The 21,284-nt window shown below is 38.4% G+C and overlaps 1 protein-coding gene across 3 annotated transcripts; it reads right to left on the reverse strand.

The window, feature by feature from the left end:
- Positions 1 to 13,029: 13,029 nt before the first annotated feature.
- On the reverse strand, positions 13,030 to 15,001 carry LOC149846936 (uncharacterized). Of its 3 annotated transcripts, XM_089998218.1 has the most exons (5): positions 14,574 to 14,995; positions 14,003 to 14,064; positions 13,783 to 13,826; positions 13,256 to 13,662; positions 13,030 to 13,139 (listed from the first exon to the last, which is right to left on the reverse strand). In XM_089998218.1, the coding sequence occupies exons 1-5, from the start codon at positions 14,871 to 14,873 to the stop codon at positions 13,113 to 13,115; spliced, it is 840 nt and encodes a 279-aa protein (XP_089854344.1). In that variant the 5' UTR covers positions 14,874 to 14,995; the 3' UTR covers positions 13,030 to 13,112. The 3 variants fall into 3 exon arrangements, 1 of the variants encoding a protein (XP_089854344.1); XR_016430574.1 differs by lacking the exon at positions 13,030 to 13,139 and having other exon boundaries at positions 13,222 to 13,662; positions 13,783 to 13,842; positions 14,574 to 15,001; XR_016430575.1 differs by lacking the exons at positions 13,030 to 13,139; positions 13,783 to 13,826 and having other exon boundaries at positions 13,222 to 13,662; positions 14,574 to 15,001.
- Positions 15,002 to 21,284: the final 6,283 nt, after the last annotated feature.

Genomic DNA, 21,284 nt, shown 5'->3' on the forward strand with positions numbered 1-21,284 from the left:
GATGCACATGTGCAATATATCTCAATACACTTGCTTTATTTTACCCTACTTAAATTTCAAACACAATGAAACTCCCTTTGGGTCACTTCATCATTTCATGAATTTAAGTAGAACATTAATATTGGATAAAACTGTATGATAGAACACCATTGATAACATACATGCATCCAGTTACTTTGGTAACATGAATTCACTAAGTTATCTAACTATCCTCGATTCTAATATCAGTCATACATAATGCATGCATAATCACAAATAAAATACATGAAAAATAATAAAAAATAAGCTCAAATGGGTAAAACCCGGGGTCCTTAAAATGGAACCGGTCTGAAAATACTCTGAACTGATCATTCAAGGGTCCGAACCGGTTCTGAACCTTATAAACCTATGCCAAGTATGAACAAAAGTTCATAAAACCTTATAACCGTATGTCTAAATCCTTGTATTTTCATATATTTATGAAAATAGAGTCTTAGCTTCTCAGAACCGGTGAAAAACATAAAGAAATCAGTTGAAAATGGCTTCAAACCGATCCTCAAAAGGGTCATATCGGTTCCTGATCCGGTTCAGGCCAAATAGTATTTGGACCCTGCTGAAGCATGGGACCGCCCCGGTTCAAACTGCACCGAGGTCTGACCTGGTCCTATCTTTATCCAGGTCTGACCCGATCCAAAAATGGACCCAGACCTTTTCGAATCAGACCCAGACCCAGAACCATTATGGGTCCGAGTCTGATCTAATGGAAACGTCAGACCTGATCCTGGTTACCCAGCATTAAAAAAAAAATAGAAGCTTCTTTCAGTTTCTGAGAAACCGATGGAATTCAGTTTTCTAAAAAACTGAACGTTGCCTCACCGGTGACCCATATAGCCAGCCCAACCTACGACGATGGCAGACCGACACCGGAGCCCAGCCGACGACTATCACCGGTGCCCTCGGCGATGCACCCCCCGACGACAGGTAAGGCTTATAGTTTTTACCTTTTTTATGTCTATCACTGGAGCTGCCGGCCAATGCCAGTGGTCTGCGTCGTCCCACCAGCAATTCTCATTGCTTGCTAGCGACCCACGTCGCCTGTCAGTGACCAACAAAAGCATTATCGACCCGGTGGCAGAGGAAACACAGGGAAAGAAAAAAAAGGTTTTTAAACCCCTTTTCGGCGATCAATCGAGATGAGTTCGACGACGTCAATCCTCGCACACCTGGAGGTAATCCGACGTTGGTCAACTCCGACGCCGACAAAACCCTCTGCAGCCCGATGACCATAGGTAAAATCGTGATCCTCTATTTCTTTTATTTCTATGAATATGCCTGGAAATACTGTTGCTCCATGGCGACAGTCGTCGGAGTTTAGGTGACTGTTTTATGAATACAGACGAGCCACGTCGCCGCACGATGACATGCACAGTCTGTTATAGTCGCTCTGCAGCGACCGACAGCCAGAAAAAAATCAATCGCCTCATGGCGATCATCGCAACCTGCAACTTACGTCGCCCCATGACGCCAGTCGCAGATAGACGCCAACTGGCCCATGCAACGGAAATGCGTTGTGCGCACTTGTAGGAGCTTTTCTTTGGCCTCGACCTCTGTTTATTCTTATGAGAGGCCATATGTGCACTTGACACCCTCTCACCCTTCAATCTCTCATCTTCTTCAATACACTTGGCCAAGAGGTCATTAAAAGACCACTCATCATTATATGTGTTGTAGGAGATTTTGAAGGGTCCATACTCCGCCGTGAGACCCCTGTGCTCGTTTATATAAGAAGAGGGAGAAGGGTCGAGAAGGATCGATCCTTCGTGAAGGGAAGGGAGGAATCAACGCCTGCCTCTGCGATGGCCGTTAGAATAGGTTACAAAATTTCAAAAGGGTCTCTTATATTTTCAACATTTCACAACAATGGTTACTTTTTAAAGTTTTCTAAAAAAAAAAGGATTTCAACTACGAAAATATTTTCAAAAAGAGGGTTAAACCATTTTTTTTCGAATTTTCTCTCTCTCTCTCTCTTTTGTTCTTTTCTTTGTGTTTTCTGTATTTTTTGTGTTTTTGACATAAAAATTCTAAAACTATGGGAAATTAAGGGATTCAAAACTATTTTTTTATAAAAATTTTAAAATATTTACAAAAGACGGGTTTTCTGAGAATTCAGAGCTATTCTTTGAAAATTTCTTCAGAAAATGGGTATGGATCTAGAGTTTTGAGAAAATATTTGACTTTTGGATCTCGAATTGAGGGATATGGAGCAGTGGATCCAAATGGATATCGGATGAACTGTCTGAACCCTTCAAAGATTATTTTTGGTATTTTTGTAAATTTAATTTAAAAAAAAATAGATAACGAGGCTCAGATTTGGATTTTGAACTGGATCCGGATCCGAAATTGAGTCAGATATATAAAATGAATTTGTTTTTCAGTGAATCCGAGAAATAATTGGAATTTTGATTGAAATTAACTCAATTTACTCAAAAAAATGGGGGCCAGGGGCAAAAGGAGAATATTTACAAAATTTTGAAAAATTTGGAGTGTTCATAGTGAGCTGCTTATGTACTTGGCATAGAGATCCGCCGAGATAGAGCAAAAGGTTTTCTAGGTCTCTCCCAAAGATCCTACATAAATAAGATATTAAAGCGATATGGGATGAAGAATTGTTCTCCTGGTGCATCACCCATATATAAAGGTGATAAACTGAGCCAAAAAGATTATCCACAGAACGATATTGACAAAGCACATATGAGTGCTTATTCATATGCATCAGTTATTAGCAGCTTGCAATACACGAATACTTGTTCACGTCCTGATATTTCTTTCGCAGTAGGGATGCTTGGTAGATTTCAATCTAACCGAAGCATATTTCATTGGAAGACTGCTAAGAAAGTCATACGGTATTTGGAAGGGACAAAAGACTATATGTTGACTTATCATAAGGTTGATCACCTCATGGTCATTGGCTATTAAAATATGGACTTAGGATGATGCCTTGATAGTAAAAAGTCTACTACTGGGTACGTCTTCTTACTTGTTGGGGGCACGATCTCTTGGAGGAGTGAGAAGCAGACGGCCACTGCTGCTCACACCATGGAGGCAGAGTTTATAGCATTGTACGAGACTACTTCGTAGGCCATATAGTTGAAGAACTTTATATCACAGTTAACTGTGGTTGATTCTATCGAGAAACTACTGAAGGTCAACTATGATAATGAAGCTACGTCATCCTTTTCGAATAACAATAAAAGTATTACATCATATAAGAATATGAAATTAAAGTACCTTGTTGTTAAATAAATGACAAAGAATCATCTAGTGCATATTGTTAATATTGGTTCCAAAGAGATGATTGCTCATCCTCTTACTAAAGGGCTAGCACCGAGATTGTATTTTGAACATGTATTGAAGTTGGGCTTGCTAAACTCTTTTTGACATATGCACATGAATAAAGTGATCAGATACAGTTTATTGATTCTCATTATGGTTGTTTGTTGTTAATCCCATAAGGATTAGAGATTCAACTAAGGATCTGTAGAATAGATTTATAAATGCCAATCTATTCATCAAGTCATTCCCATAAGATTTTCAGTTAAGGGTTTATCGTTGGATCAAGTGAGAGAATGTTGGAGTCACCCACATAATGTCAGACTGACCCACATACATGACTCCTCTAGAGGTGTTCCTATCCGATAAGCCCTACCATTTAGAGGGAATAATTATCTTAATTGTTCCTTAATTAAAGTTATAGAAGGGGTATTGATGAGAAACCCTAAGATGTGAAAAAGAAAGTAGAAAACTAAGGGGAAATCATACGTGATTTCTATTTCTGGGATTGGATCCAGCTCACCATCGCTGAAGGGCCTGCACTCATTGAGGGTAGCGATCGACTGCGGAGTCAAACATCTCAGAAATGCTCAACCGGTCCACCGTTGGCCATTACCGAACAGTCATGACCGCATCAGGTATGTTTTTTGTCTCTCCTGTGCGCAAGCCGCCCAACATCCTCCCCTGTCAGCCCCCCGTTGGCGTTAACCCTGGCTCAACCAGACTTCCCTCTTTCCCTACAGCCTTCTTCCCCCAACCCTCTCCCGCTGGCGTTAGCCCTTCCCCGAATCTTGGATCAACCCAGCTCCACTCTTTCCCTCCCTCCTTCCTCCCATGTCCCTTCCCACTCCCGCCACTCAGAGTGGGGTGGACGCCAACAGGAACCCAATTGACGGATGTCCACCACCCACCTTTGATCGATGGTACACTTGGCTCTATCGACAACTCCTCAACGTGGGTGGTTGTGGAAGGGTTTGAAAACCCTAGCACACCTTCCTTCTTCCTCTTTCCCATCTGGGGTGAGCACCCACCCATACGAACCGGTTCTATTTTGAATTGGTTCGTTACACAAAACCCACAAAAACTCTCCTTCAAACCCTTGTAAAAAATCAGTTCTGCTTCCCAAAGCCGGTTCCTGCCCTATTATCTGGTCGAGCCTTCCACAGATCTAGTTCTGATCAAAATCCCTCCAAAACCACTCTGTTTGAACCCTAATACTTTGTTAAACCCACCAGGTCTGATTATAATCATGAATTTTAACTTCCAACCACAAACCCAAACTTTAAATCCTACTCCTTCCCATCAACATGGTTTGGACCAAACTCAAAAGTGTATTTTTGTGAACCCGTTTAACCAAACCATGGACACATATGTTGATCCATTTGAAGCCTATTTGAACCCATCAATGAACCATCAGATCAACATACCCCTACTATTTGGATCTTTTGCAAACCAGATCCCACTATTGCCAGATCGCCTTGACCTGCTCACATCAGATCTCCATGCCAAGAGGTGACATTATTTTGATGGAATGCATGGGTTGAACTAAACTCAAATAAACGAAAGTGGAGATGATTCAAGGGTCTTCTCCAACCTAACGAGAATAATACAGGAGCGAAGCAATGTGCAAGTCGGGTCTAAGGGATCCATTTGGATCCAATTTTTTTAGTTTAAGGTTTTTATTTGAGATCTATTTAAATTTGGATCTTATTATGCAATGGATTTATCTCAAATCAAATTTAGAATTAGGGTTTTCTCTTTTACCATATAAATAATAATTAATTATAGGGTTTTTGAGTTAGAGCTGGATGATTCTTTGTATTTTTTGCATTGCTTTTCTTTGATTTTAGTGCGTAGGAGTAGAATAAGGGAGAGATTCTATCCATCTTGGGGATCAAAGGTCTAGTATGACTCCAACAATGACCCAAAAAAATCCAACTAAGGGCGAGTTGAAGTAAAAAAAAAAAAAAAACTTGGCCTCCAAATGACCATGTCTGCACTGAATTAATTTGAGCCAACACCGTATTTGGTGGCTTGTCCAAGATTGAACAAAACAACTGAAAATAACATCTATTTTGTACCAACGGTACTACGTCCAACATTAGCTTTGATTGGACAAGAAGTCATGTTCCTTGTGTCCAGCGTTTGGTTTTCATGTTGTGCGAATAGCTTTTGGATTGTACAACTCGATCCGCCCAACCATATGAGTGTTTTAGCATGTTTATTATGAATTTTAACTTCAGATATGGATCTTAGATTGGATCTAAAAACTAAAAAATATTTATAATTCAGGTAATTTGAGTAAAATGGGAATTGATATTTTATTAAGATATAAATGCTTTAATCGATGTCATATTGAATCTAATTATGAAAGTTTATCAAAAAGTTATGGATTTTAGCCCCAAACATGAATCTCAGACTAGATCCAAGAAAAATGTTTAAATTTTGGATAATTTGAGAAAAATAAGAATTCATATTTTTTATATACAAACCATTAATATATCATAAATAAACCAAAGAAAAAATCAAAGCCCTAATAAAAAAATCAAAGAAAAAAAACCCTAATCAATGACAATCAAAGAAAAAAATGCATACTAAATAAAAATCAAAGAAAAAACCCTAATAGATGAAAATCAACGAAAAACCCTAATTATTAAAAAAACTAAGAAGATAAAAAAAACCCTAATAAAAAGATCAAAGGAAATTCAAATTTCTAATAAAAAAAACACTCTAATTAATGACAATCAAAGAAAACCCCCTAATAAATAAAAATCAAAGAAAACATTTTAAATAGTGAAAATCAAAGGGAAAACTCTAATTATATAAAAAAATTAAGAAAATCAAAGAAAAAAAAAATCAAAGCCGTAATCAAAGAAAAATCAAAGCCCTAATAAAAAATATCAAAGAAAAAACCCTAATAAATGACATTAAAAGAAAAAATTCCTAATCAATAAAACTCAAAGGAAAAACCTTAATCAATGAAAACCAAAGAAAAAACTTTAATTATTTAAAAAACCTTAAGAAGATAAAAGAAAAAAATTAAAGTCCTAATCAAAGAAAATAAAAAAGTTCAAAGAAGATAAACAAATAAAAAAAAATCAAAAGCCTTAAGAACGAAGAACGAAGACACATATAGAGCCAGAGAGGAATGAAGAAGGGGAAGAAAGAAGAAAAGGGGAGGGGGGTTGGGAGGGGAGAGAGAGAGGTCACTGTGGGCTGCTGCACAGGAGAGAGAGAGAGAGAGAGAGAGAGAGAGAGAGAGAGAGAGAGAGAGAGAGAGAGAGAGAGAGAGAGAGCTCACTGCGACCGTAGCACAGGAGAGAGAGAGAGGGGTGGAATATGAGAGAGTCAGGGAGACATCCCTCTGTCAGATTTTTTTTTAAGTATGTCTCTCCCATCCCCATTCTCAGCGTAACAGGGGGTGCAATGGTGAAATACCATTCTGGAGACGCTTCTTTCGCGTATCCGTCACGTTCAACGTTTGGTTGCCATAGCGTGATTTGTGGCTGTATTGTTCCAAATCGAGCTGGGATGGACCACCAACCAAGCCCGATAGTGTGATGCTGAGAAGCATTGAAAAAATGTGCATCCCTATGATATAGAAGAAAGCTTTGTTGGGCATACCTACAGACTTCAATGATGCCGGCTACTGCTTTTGAATATTTATCAAGATGACATAGGGATGTAAACAGTTCAGATTAGGGTTTGAATGTAACCAATACCAAATTTGACTAATCAGACATTGGCTAATCAAACTCGGATTCACATAAAAAAGCACATAAGAGTTGATTTTGATCATGAATCCTTATACTGAACCCAAATCCTATTTTACTAATTGGATTCAGTTTTCTGAACTGAATCCCATTAATTGGATTTATAATTGGGTAGGATGTCGGATATATCCGATCTGTTGGCATCCTACATAACGACCATTTGTTCATTATTTTTACTTATTGTAGCAAGAATGGCATAATGAGTTGATGTCTTTATGAGTAAACAGCCTGGATTTTTTGAATTTTATGTACCAGAGAGATGTTGAAACCCCCAAATGGTTTGGCGTAGTGGGATTGGCCTTAGTCTGTTGGACCGGCGGGGTAGGTTCAAATCTCATGAGTATCACCCCTTGCGCAAGCCTTTGCTTATGTGTCATGCAAAGTGTCTTCATTTATGAGAGGAGGGAAGACCTATGTCACAGAGACAGGTCATTTTGGATGCGTGTCGTAAGCGACACAAGCAAACGCTCTGACACGCTACTATGACAAACACGTACAACCATTATTTTAATATCTTTTCAGTAATACTTTAATATTTTATTGTAGTAGAATTATATTTTATACAATTAAAATATCTAAATACATTTTTATTAATTAAAAATTGAAAGCTTAAGTATCCACAAGTCCTATTTTTCTAAAAAAAACTTTTGAACCAGTGAGTCGAAACCCTTATCACGTGTCATCGTATCAATGTAACATTGTGACGTATGGGGAAACTGCAGCGAGCAGGTCATGTCATATATAACCAATTATTGAGTTATCTACAATCTCCACTGCCTATCTCACTTGATGGAGACGTGAGTGGTTGGTAGTAGCTGTCAGTGCACGTGTCTTTGGGGGGTGGGACGTTGCAGGTTCAAAACCAAGCCCATCTTGCCTTTAAAAAAAAAATTGAGTGGGCCCCACATTATAGTGCCAAAGTGAGGTGTGAGGTGGCAAAGCAGGTTATATGTCCCCCCCCCCGATGATTCACTGAATCCCACGTCTGTGTTCGGGGCTTTGAATGAGCACCACGTATACAAGCACATGGGGCTCGTATTCCCGTGTATGTTGACATAACTTTGCATCGGACTCTGGTATTGTTGCAAAGACTTAAGTACCCTTTATTGCTATTCTTCTCATAAAGTGATGGTTTGAGAAAATGACAAAAATGCCTTTCATTCAAAAAAGAAAAAACAAATAGTTCAAAAAAAGGACAAACATGTCCTCTATCCAGAAAGTCGAGGATGATGTTGACTCTTCAAAGTCTTCTTCTTTTTCTGTTCAAAAAAAGGACAAACATGTTTTCTTCTTCTTTCTCCGTAAAACACTGTAAAACCCTTTCTCTCTCTAGAGAAGAAATCAAGGGAAACAAAGAGTTCTTCCTGGAGAAGGCCATGAACATCAACCCTCTCACTCTCTCTCCCTTCTCTCTCTACTTCTGTGCATATCCAACAGACGATCCTACATTGTTGCATCGTCATCTTCTTCTTCTTCCTTCTTCGTAAAACACTGTAAAACCCTCTCTCTCTGTAGAGAAGAAATCAAGAGAGGTAAAGGGTTCCTCCTGGAGAAGGCCATGAACACCAACCCTCTCACTCTCTCTCTACTTGTGTGCCTGATTTAGAGTTTTTGCCCTTACAGGAGGGGGGTCCGGGGGCTCCCCCCCGGCGCGGATCCCGCTGCGCGGTCAGCGGGCGGGGGTCCAGGGGGGGCCGCCCCTGGTGGGGGGCTCGAGGGGCAGCGCCCTCCGGACCAAATTTTTTTTGGGCCTTCCAATAACGATTTGTAGTGTTATCGGGCTTTCCTAATTTGCGGAAGACACTACAAATCGCTATAGCGATTTGCGGAAGACACTACAAATCGCTATAGTGATTTGCGAAAGACACTACAAATCGCGGATTTGGAATATGACCTCCGGTTAGGGAGATATGACTCTGACAAGTTGGTCCTAATTTGCGGAAGACACTACAAATCGCTATAGCGATTTGCGAAAGACACTACAAATCGCTATAGCGTTTCACGATTTACGGAAGACACTACAAATGCTATAAATCGTTGTAGGAAAGCCCGATAACACTACAAATCGTTATTGGAAGGCCCAAAAAAAATTTGGTCCGGAGGGCGCTGCCCCCCGAGACCCCCACCAGGGGCGGCCCCCTCTGGACCCCCGCCCGCTGACCGCGCAGCGGGATCCGCGCCGGGGGGGGAGCCCCCGGACCCCCCTCTTGTAAGGGCAAAAACTCTAAATCAGGCACACAAGTAGAGAGAGAAGGGAGAGAGAGTGAGAGGGTTGGTGTTCATGGCCTTCTCCAGGAGGAACCCTTTACCTCTCTTGATTTCTTCTCTACAGAGAGAGAGGGTTTTACAGTGTTTTACGAAGAAGGAAGAAGAAGAAGATGACGATGCAGCAATGTAGGATCGTCTGTTGGATGTGCACAGAAGTAGAGAGAGAAGGGAGAGAGAGTGAGAGGGTTGATGTTTATGGCCTTCTCCAGGAAGAACTCTTTGTTTCCCTTGATTTCTTCTCTAGAGAGAGAAAGGGTTTTACAGTGTTTTACGGAGAAAGAAGAAGAAAACATGTTTGTCCTTTTTTTGAACAGAAAAAGAAGAAGACTTTGAAGAGTCAACATCATCCTCGACTTTCTGGATGGAGGACATGTTTGTCCTTTTTGTTTTTTCTTTTTTGAATGAAAGGCATTTTTGTCATTTTCTCAAACCATCACTTTATGAGAAGAATAGCAATAAAGGGTACTTAAGTCTTTGCAACAACACCAGAGTCCGATGCAAAGTTATGTCAACATACACGGGAATACGAGCCCCATGTGCTTGTATACGTGGTGCTCATTCAAAGCCCCGAACACAGACGTGGGATTCAGTGAATCATCGGGGGCGAACATACACAACCCTCTCGTGAGGTGGAGATCGAATATAACAGTTGAACGGTTATATGCAGTATGATCTGCTGTTTCATTTAACGTTGTTGGCAACCTTTTAATCAGGTATTGGTGTCCTAAATTAGCCAATTAAACAAGTTCAAGCTAAGCCTAAGAGGAATAATCTAAGCTAAATTACAACTCTTATCCAGGGATTTGAACCTAGACAATCTGCCTAGCGGCCTAGGTCCCATCCCATTATGCCAAACCCCTTTGGAATAAGGGGTAAGCTCATGGAGTTTTTACGTTGTTAGGACAATGACTGTAAGTAGGTCCGACAAAGCCAACACAGCTAGGTCTCTGATCCTAGGGGTGTTTTTTCCATGTAAATATATAAAAAAAGGGCATGATAAATGCACAGACAATGCTAGGTAGGGGTGTCAACGGTTGGACTTATGTTAAAATGAGTGGGTCCAAACCTGAATCCGACTAAGTAATATAGGTATCGGATCAAGATTCAGGTTTAACCGGATTTTTATAAGAAAAACTATACCCAAATCCGATAAAAATTACATAAACCAGACCTGGTCTATACTTGGCAAAATAATATTTTTAATTATTTTACATTAAAAATTTGAAAATATTAACTAAAACTCCGGTCAAACCGGGTTTGATATAAAATTTTATAAACCATACCCAACCCATATAATAATAATTGGACCTCATGGGTCCAACCCGAATAATTAATTGGAACCCCTTCTTTGCAACCATACCCTGGCCCTATAAGATCCAATATGGATCGAGATTGGGTCATACCCAATCCATTGACACCCCTAGTGGCATGTTCACCAATTTACAGTCTAATAGACACTTAAAGCAATCAAGTTGATCAAGTGGTTAAGATTAGTTGCTTCTTTTCAAGGAAAATTAATATCACAGTGTCAACTTGTTCAATGTATTCAATTTCGTAGGAGCAATAATCTCTTCTAGAATGTGAGGTTAAACCCTTTTAGTGGCAAAATTGAGTCGTGCAATTACATGCAGTCACAACCCTATATATATATATATATATATATATATATATATATATATATATATATATATATATAGTTATGGAAATAAAACCCTCCCAAACCTTCTCAACGGATTTTTATTGGATTTTGGTATTTTTTTTCAAAATTTCGATAGGAATCAATTCTTGGACCCTTTGATTCCTATGCATGGATAGGTTTTATAAGTTTCAAAATCAATGGCATACAATTTTTATAAATTTTTAAGGCTTCAAATACCATTTTTTATATCCAAAAATCATGATCAAGTATCGATTTATAGTAAATCAATCCTGCTGAACACATCTCTACTGTTAGAATTTTGAAAAAAATATTAAAATTTTTTCATTAGGGAGGTTTGTAAGGGTTTTCATTGGAGAGATTTTCATTCTTATATATATAAAGAGAGTCTTTTTTTCACGTAGTAAACCTTTTTGAGTAAGTAAATAGGAGATGACAGAAGCAGATTATTTATTTCCTTTTTTTACTGTAATTTCCTTTTAGGAGTCAAAAACTCAAAAACAGGAGCGAGAAAAAGAGAGCCTTGGGACACTAAAATGGTTCTACCGGTAAAGGCCCTCCGAAATGGATAAATTCCATTGATAGCCATACAATTTCTCAAGGAACATTGAGCTGAAAACTGTCCAAAGCACCTTCGATGTCGTTCATCAAGATGATGTAAGACACTCAGAACCCATCAAATAGAATTGTCCCCACTTAGATGGTCTTCATAAAAAATTGGGATACCATTGAATTTCTAGGTGGAAGGGAACCAATAATGAGGGGGAAAATGGATAGGTAACATTCATTCAGAACATGAAGCTTTTGGATGTCTTTCATCTTGACGATTGATCACATCCAAGGTTTCTTAAACGGTTTTCAGTCCAAGAACGTCCAAGGTGCCCTAGCTAGACAGTTTTTCAGATCAAGGTTCTTTGGACCAGATCCGCTCACAGTCGAGACCAACCTCATCCACTTTCCCCTTCTTGCTATTCCTCGTTTGCAACACACACCAAACACATGATATATATATATATATATATATATATATATATATATATATATATATAACTTTATATATGAGAACTTTCGTTGAACTGAGATTTTCATGAACTTTTTATATTTTTTATGAAAATCTGACCGCACAGTTATGATCTACCTGTCTTGCATAATCTGATTATGACATGAAAGCAAAATTTTTGGAACTTGAAAATTAATGGCCTAGATTTTTTCTAATTATTCAAGCATCTAAAAGTCACCTTTTTGGTAAAAAAGAACACAACTAACAATTCATTCCCAGCACGGAACACATCTGCAAGTCAAATTTATGGAAAAAATTATTCAAAATGCCTCTTTTACATGCAATTTACATATTTCAAGTTATCATATTTTAAGGACCATATATATAATATATGAGTAATGTTTGCTATCTTGGTGGGTAAGACTTTTTTGAGAAAAAATGTAATATATAAAAACATATTTTTACATTAAAAACCTATGATCCAAGGGTAGATTCCTATTATTTTGACCATGCTGAATAAGTCATCAGGTCAGATGTCGTCAAAATAACTTTTTCCTCAACCATATGCCCTGAGGGTGGATGTAATAACCTTGGAGTTTTACGCCACAGGCAGGACGACTGTAGGTATGGCAGGCTGAGCTAGAAATACCAGGTCTTCATGCCGGGTGCAGTTTCTTCATGTTATAAATCCAAAAATCCTTCGCCTTTGAGTTCTAACTGTGTGTATATATATATATATATATATATATATATATAGAGAGAGAGAGAGAGAGAGAGAGAGAGAGAGAGAGAGAGAGAGAGAGGTGCAAAATTGATAAGTGTTAAATGGGTTTTTCTGTCCTTTTCATGTTTTTTACTGCAGTTCCGACCCATAAATGTGTTGGGCATGATCGATTTAAGCGGAATCCACATATGGATCATGTGTTTTCGATGAAAAAAACGATATTTGTTGCTTCAAAAGTTTATTATATATATATATATAGATATATATAGATAGAGAGAGAGAGAGAGAGAGAGAGAGATCACCACTAATAATGAGGATAAAGAAAGAAAAATGAAAGAGCACAAGGATAGAACGTGTACTCACGTGCCCCCAGAAAGCATGTCACACTACACGATGAAGCCATTCCATCTATCAAGCAAGTAGACAAGCAAGTAGAGGAAAACGAAAATGAAAAGAAAGAAAGAACGAAAAACGAAGGGAGACCAAATGAAAAGAAAAGGGTGCTTTGAGTATTAGTTCGTTACATTCATATCGAAGCAAGTGCTGCTAGTACTGGAGAGTGGTTGGCTCACTAGGCTGTTGATTGATCGAGCCTTTACAGTAGTGGGGTCATCATCACCACCTTTCCCCTTCGCCTTCTTCCTCTTCTTCTGGCTCTTACTCGTATGCTTTCCATGGAGAAGTGTGCTGATGGTCTTTATTCTTCTTCCCTTACCTAAGTGATGCTCGCAAAGAGAGTATCCAACCAGCGTCGGTTTGCTACATCTCCATCCTCTTCCGTTCATACGACTACACTTCCATCTATTCTCCACCTCCTGAACTTGATGGTTATCATCCTCATTACTGTTATCATCATCATCGTCGCTCCCAAATTCAATGGTCTTCCTCTTCTTCAAAGGAAACACACTCTCTCCTTGACACCACCTTCTGCCTGCTGTGATCAAACATATAATTTTGAAAAACAAGAAATTTGCTCACTTGGGTGGTCGAGCTCCACACGCTTAACTTTGCCAAAAATTCGCATTTCATCATCAAAGAAAATCATCTATACCTCTAGAGGAATACTCTTCATTCCCTTTTGCACCATGGTTGCTCCTAATACATAGCGCCACTTAACAATCAACATACACGAGGAGGAAACAAGAACCCCATATGATAAAAACATCATTTCATCAACACATATAGAACTTGTATCATTTTCTATTTTCTTTGTTAACAAGCACGAGTACTCGAGGCACTAGAATTGAAAAGGGCAGCAAGGCAGCTAGTACCTTATTTCCTTTGCCCTAATCGCTTTCTCCTCGTTATCTTCTCCGTCCATTTCTTCCTTTGTCTGAACATAAGCATGAAATCGCAAATCACAGAAACCAAATCCCATCAGATTAAGGTATGCAAAACCAGAAAAATAGGGAAACAGAAAAGAGGGGTGCAATGCTATTTGAGAAAATAAAAGAAAAGAGAGCTGCAATGTTGCACCACCAACAAGAAAAAGATATAAACTCGAAGCCAAAACCCGAAACTATTACACCGCAAACTTTTTGTGGATAGAAAACTCTCGACACCAACAAATTTGACAGATAGTTATTGACATGGCTATTTTCACTGCTAGCAAACAATATTAGTATCATAAGGACATATTAGAATATAATATTGACAACAATAATACAATAATAATAAATGGGGAGACGTACCCACGAACAACAAGGCACAAATATCAATCGGAAAGCGAGAGCAATGCCGGAAGCATATTTTTCAAGGGCAGATTTAGAGTCAGGGGCAGATTTAGAGGTTGAGTGCACTTTCTGTGAGTTTTTGGGTGAAAGATGGGGAGGGGGTGAGTACCTGTTTAGAATGAGAGAGAGGCTCCGAGTCTCTGGCCACTCCGTTGGACATCTGGCCATCGTTTCCGGTGGTTATCGGCCGGAACCCTTGCGATGCAGTCGTTGGTCGATCATTGTCCGCGTGTTGGAGATCTGGGGGGGTCGTCTTCTTGAGCTCGCTTTGGTCTGAGAGATAGCCTTCGTGTTGCACTACCCTTTCTCTTTCTCCCTTCTCCTCCTCTTGGATTGCTTCTCTTCCTTGTGGGAGATCAGAGCTCCCGTTTAGGAGAGAGAGGAAAGCCGATCTCTTTCGGATCCGCATTAAGATGAGACGATCTGGAGTAGTGATTTTTCTCTCAAAAGATCTGGAGTAGTGATTTTGAGAGAGAGAGGATGGGTTTCTGTGTGGTTGAGAGAGAGAGAGAGAGAGAGAGAGAGAGAGAGGATGGGTTTCCGTGTGGTTGAAGGCCTCAAAAAGCATGGTCAAGGTAATGTTGCTTCATTTATTTTGGGTGATATACCTTGTTTGCCCTTGTTTATTTTTAGTTTTGACTTACATGTGCTATACATAATACATTTCAAGAAAGGTAGGCGTACACTGAAAGGGAAAGGTAACTAAGTTCACTGGTTAGAGCAAGAAGTGCTATGGACATTATTGTTTTTATTCCTACATTTGTAAAATGAAAATAATTGTATGTAATTTGTCTTTCAATTTTTTTAATGGCAAGCTGAGGTTAAGCAGACCTCCACCAGTTATTATTCAACATACCACACTGGGTTTTGAACCTGCAACGTCCCACCACAAGGAAACTTGCACTGACAGCTCCTACCAACAAGGTGGAGCCCGTTTGGTAATTTATATTTCATGACAAGTAGTAACAGGCAGATGGCGCAAAACAACATCAAAGTATATATAAATGGAACTTGCTAAATGGGCATGGTGCCAAACGAAACATGCTATTGGTTTTTCGATTTTCAACCAGGAGATGTGTTCAGCATGATTGATTTACTAGAAATTGACACTTGGATCTTGTATTTTAGATGAAAAAATGGTATTTAGAGTCTCAAAAATTTATGAAAATTGTAAGCAGTTGATTTTTTTAAAAGCTTATAAAAACTTATCTATGCATAGAAATCAAATGTGCCAACAACTAATTCCTATAAAAACAATCATATTAGATCACGTCAGAATTTAAAAAAAAATTGTTTCATTTAGCACTATGCCCATTTCATCTCTCTCTCTCTCTATATATATATATATATATATAATGTTTTAGCAGTGACGTACAAACAAGTTTGGATCTCCTATGCACAAGTTGTTTTGATCCATAACCAACCTTATGGATAGATTAAAGTATATTAAAAATAGCAATAATCAACTTTTGGATCATATTTTTTTCATGAAGAAACACTATTTTATCACCTGAGAAAGTACAGTACAGTGTAAGCCATCTATTTTTTAAGCTTTATAAAATCCTACCTAAATGGGAAGACTCAAAAGCCTATTCCCACCAAGTAAAACATGTAGATCATCTCTTTAAGGTTGGTTTCCTGAAAAACAACCATTTTTTTTAAATGAGCATTTGTAGGTAATATATATCGTAATACATTCATGCTAATTAAATGAAATATGTTAAATGGGTTTTTTTGTTTTTTTGGTGTTTTTTTTTTGCAGTTTTGATCCCATAAATGTATTGGGCTTGGTCGATTTACTAGGAATTCGTACTTGGTTCATGTCTTTTCGATGAAAAAATGATAGTTGGAGCCTTGAAAATTTATAAAGATTTTGGATCTTTGATTTTCCAAACCTTATAAAAACCTACCCATGTGTCCGAATGGAACACTTCAAGAGGTGATTCCAATAAAACCAAATACATAGATCACATCTGTACAGTTAAAATTTAAAAATAAAATGAAAAATGCCTGAAAAACCCATTTAGCATATTTTATTTAGCACGAATGTTATATATATATATATATATATATATAACATTTATTGATAAGAGCAAATGGATTGAGGGAGGATCAACTACAATGTGATTGCACACTGTTGATGTGCTGCTGCACCTTATCACCCAGCATTTGATATTACACCCCACAGCTAATAAGCTATATCACAAAGATTGTAGATAATTAGGTCGAGCACTACATTAAAAGCGTGCAATCATATTGCACCGATCTTCCCTTCATGGCTCACCTGGTTATGGTTATTAGTGAAAAGCGAATTGGCGAGAGAGGCAAGGCATGAAGCATGAAAAGTGAAGCAAGGAGCGAGTGTCTAAAAAATGCTTTAGTGCGTGTGAAGCGTGAAGCATTTAATAAAAGAAAACGAATAAGAAGCGATAATAACAGGAAATAACATAGAAAAGGATAAAAATTGCATGTTTTTTTAATCAAAAAACATATAACGATTTGTCTCGAGTGGCAAACCAATCTGGTGGGTTGTCTTAATTTCTACACCCTATTACCGTGACAAATGCCCAACTTTTTTCGACAGGAAAGCTGAGGTTAGGCAGACCCTTACCCGGTTACACAACCATACCATTGGGATTCGAACTTGCAACGTCCCAACACAAGGTGACATAAGGTTGTTAAATGCGATGAGGCGAAGCCAGGCGTTGAGCCTCTCACAACTGGTATGGAAGTGAAGCGGTGGGAGGGGAGACAGGGAGCGGCGGAGGAGCAGTTGGCCGGCACGTGGCGGTGGATCCACCGGCACTTGGGGTTAGCACAGCCGGCGACGGAGGAGGAAGACTTGGGGATGAAGGAGGGGATTCTGGAGGTTGATGAGGGGCAATTTGCGCATCACAGCAAGCCTCAGTACCTTGAGCGTGCGCCTCGCCTCTGAAGCGTACGCTTCAGGTACTGAGGCGTACGCCTCTCACAACACTGGGTGACATGCTCCGGTCCCCCGTTGGTAGATCCTGGCTAAACTTGTAGTCACATAATTACATGTTTACAACCTTTATTTGACATGCACTCAAACAATAGGTGTTCAGATGGATCGTCTAAAGACATGTAACATCATTCTCCAAATCTGGTGCACTTTCCGTTTTAAGTGTTCCGATCGGTCGTCTAGAGACACACAGGTCATTATCCAAACACTAAAGTGTTCAGATGGATCGCTAAGAGACATACAGGTCATTCTCCAAATCACAAGGGGCAGATGAGACAATTAAATCCCTTCATTTTGTTTTTGGGGGGCTTCACTAATCTCCCCACGTGTGAGGTTGCTGCGGTTACCGGCTACAGCCGGTTCCAACTTCCAAGTACGAAACGTGACAGCGTGGATTATGAAAAAAAGGATAGTGCGTTTTTTTTTTAACCGTGGGTCCCACAGGTGCGGTCCGCTTGACAGTCGTGCTTTCTCGAACTTGTGCTCACGACGACCAACATCATTTGTTGGGAGGAAATTACATGTAAACCCCTTGACCTGCATTTTTATAGGAAACCCCCTCCAGCTTAAGCTATTTACGTTAAAAAGAACACATTCACTTAGATTTCCCCTCAAACCAACGGGATGAGAATGCATGAATGTTACATTGTGTATATTTTTTTATTTAACTAGATAAATATAAGAATCCACACGTGGATTGCATTTTTTTAATGAAAAATAACAGTTTTTGTGATTTAAAATTATTGGCAGCCATTGATTTTCAAAGCCTTAAAAGAGCTGTTCATGTGTCATATTAGATCTAAGTGCTGGTTCTTATAAAATCAAATATTTAAATAGCATTTGTATGGCCAGACAAAACATGAAAAAGAAAAAATGTCTAAATTCTCAGTGCACATGACAGTTCACATGGTTGAGATTGTATTTTGGCCTTTTCCATTTAGACATGTATAAAAAGTTATGTGGAGAGACTTACAAAAAATACACTTTTATAATTTCATCATATTTCTGATTTTCGTACGTCAAGAGGTTGTAGCTGGAATACTTTACATAATTTCTTGATGCAAAAATGTGATATTTCTTAGGCAGAAAAAAGATTGGACAAATGCAAGTAGAAAAAGTAAAAGTACAAACTTTTTTTTTTGGATATTTACTTATGTAAATATCAAAAAAAGAAAAGGTTTGTACTTTTCATTTTCTACTTACATTTTTCATTTTCTTTTTTCTTTTTGTTATTTACATGCAAAACTCTTTCAAAAAAATGCATGTACATATGTGTTTGCAAAACCTTATTTTTTTAATCTGTATATTCAAGCATATGATTCTACATTATGTGCTTCCAGAGAGACTCTTGTTAGTCCAACCTTGTGACAAAACAGGATTTAAGAAAAGAGATCTCAAGCCTAGAGGCATGTTCTTAGGATCACTATCTTTAGAACTTCAATCGCTCCACTCTGGGAAGTTTGAAGAAGCGAAAAGGGGTTTGTTGCGACTAAGTTTCCAGGATACAACCAGGCTTGAGCCTCAAGAGAGTCACTGCTTCGCAAGGAGAGATGATCTCTACCACACTTGTACTCTGCAAGCCAAATCGAGAAGAAGGAAAAAGAAGATTGGAGAGTCAAAAAATTCTTGGTTTTTAAAAGACGAAAATAGAAGATATTTATAGACTTTTAGAGAGGTCAAAACGTTTTGCGACAAATGAGATTAATGGCCATAAATCTGACGGTTTGAAAAATAGGACGAAAAGGTACCTGAATGGTCACCCACCGTTGTCTGTCAATCAAAGGCCTTCAAAACCGTCCAACAGTCACAATGCAACATTAACTCAATATACATGCAACTTAAAGCCTTTCAAACGGCCAGATAACTCAAAACTGAAAAGGCAAAACAAACATTTGCACCTCGCACCGCTGCACACACATGAGCGTGCGAAGTGCAAAGTGCGTCATCAAAATGCTACATTGCACCTCAAGCGTCCTTGTGCACACACGCGCGCGCGTCCGCATGAATGGCACGTCCGTTGCTGCACGATGCACATCAACGTCCGCAAGCCACCCAAAGACACAAGGCTTACCAAAGTAAAGAATAGAGAACAAAGCATGTATTTAAACCACTAAAAAAATTGATTTCTCTTAGATATGGGACTAAACTTTTTAAAACACTTTTTGGAAAGAAACCACCAATTTTATAACTTTTATAACAATCCTCCACTAGTTTTAAACTATATTTGGCTTGCATAGAAACTTATGCATAAGTGAGAGTGTCTGCATGACTTGAACCCCCACTTATTGAAAGAAAACCTAAATTAACCAAGTTGCTAAGTGGACTTACCTTGAGCTTAGCTCCTTATATTGTTAAAGGGGTTTTCAATCATACATAGGTTTCCAAAAGTTCAATTGTGTGGATTTCATGTTGGCACATTTAGAGCCTTGTGCTTCCCTGGATTCATGAGTGCTCTAGAGAATTGCCAATTTTCATAAGAAACAACTCACATTTCTACACTCATATAGGTGAGTTTGTCTAGGTGTACTGTAAATACACACCCTAGCCTTAAGGCCTACAAACCCATTAAGAGTTATTGAGCACACATCAGTAATGGGCTTATATAAATATGCTCAATATCTGTCATTCACCAATTCATTTTTCATTGAACATAGGCATGTGGGGTCTCCAGCGCTCTAGGTTGGGTAACCTTAGATGATGACTTAATTGGCTTAATTCTCATTCCCCTCGATGTTTTATTGATGACATCTCTCGAAAGACCTTTCGTAAATGGGTATGCCAAATTTTGATATGACTTCACGTATTTCAATGATATAATATTGTCATCAATCATTTGTCTTATAAAACTATGTCTTAGACTAATATGTCTAGACTTCCCATTGTATTTCATATTACCTACTTTACATATAGCTGATTGACTATCACAAAACATTGATATAGCAGGTATAGGCTTCTCACCTAGTGGAATATCCACTAGCATATTCTTAAGCCATTCAGCTTCTCTACAAGCAGATGCAAAAGCAATAAACTCAGATTCCATTGTAGAATGAGTTATACAAGTCTGTTTCTTAGACCCTCATGCAACTGCTGCTCCACCAAGGGTAAAAATCCAACCACTCGTAGACTTGGAATCTTCAAAATCAGTATTCCAACTTGCATCATTATACCCTTCAATAATAGCAGGAAACTCGGTATAGTAGATTTCGTAGTCTAAAGTATGTTTAAGATATCTAAGAATCCTGTTCACTGCATTCCAATGTTGATGACCAGGATTATTAGTATATCTACACACTTTACTCATTGCATAGGCAATATCAGGCCTTGTGCAATTCATTGCATACATAAGACTACCTACAACACTGACACATTTTAATTGTTGAACACTTGCACCAACATTTGGAGTCAATTTCATATTTGGATCATATGGTGTGCATGCCGTTGAACTATTCATATATTCATACTTTGTAAGAATTTTCTCAATATAATGTGATTGACATAGTGCAATATTATTATTATTTCTTATAATTTTGATTCCTAAAATAACATCTGCCATACCCAAATCTTTCATACAAAACACTGAAGATAAAAAATTTTTTGTTTGATTTATGCATTAACTATTGGAACCCAAAATAAGCATATCATCAACATATAAACAAATAATGATAATTGAGTTACCATCTACTTTACTATAGACACATTTGTCAACATCATGAATTTTAAAACCATCATGTACCAGAGAACTATCAAATTTTTCATGCCATTGCTTAGGGACTTGCTTTAATCCATATGAGGATTTCTCAAGTTTGCAAACTTTGCGTTCTTGTCCTAGCACTACAA

The sequence above is a fragment of the Nuphar pumila genome, chromosome 2 (genome assembly GCF_984573655.1).
Source record: "Nuphar pumila chromosome 2, dmNupPumi1.hap1.1, whole genome shotgun sequence".
In the NCBI taxonomy this organism is placed as follows: Eukaryota; Viridiplantae; Streptophyta; class Magnoliopsida; order Nymphaeales; family Nymphaeaceae; genus Nuphar; species Nuphar pumila.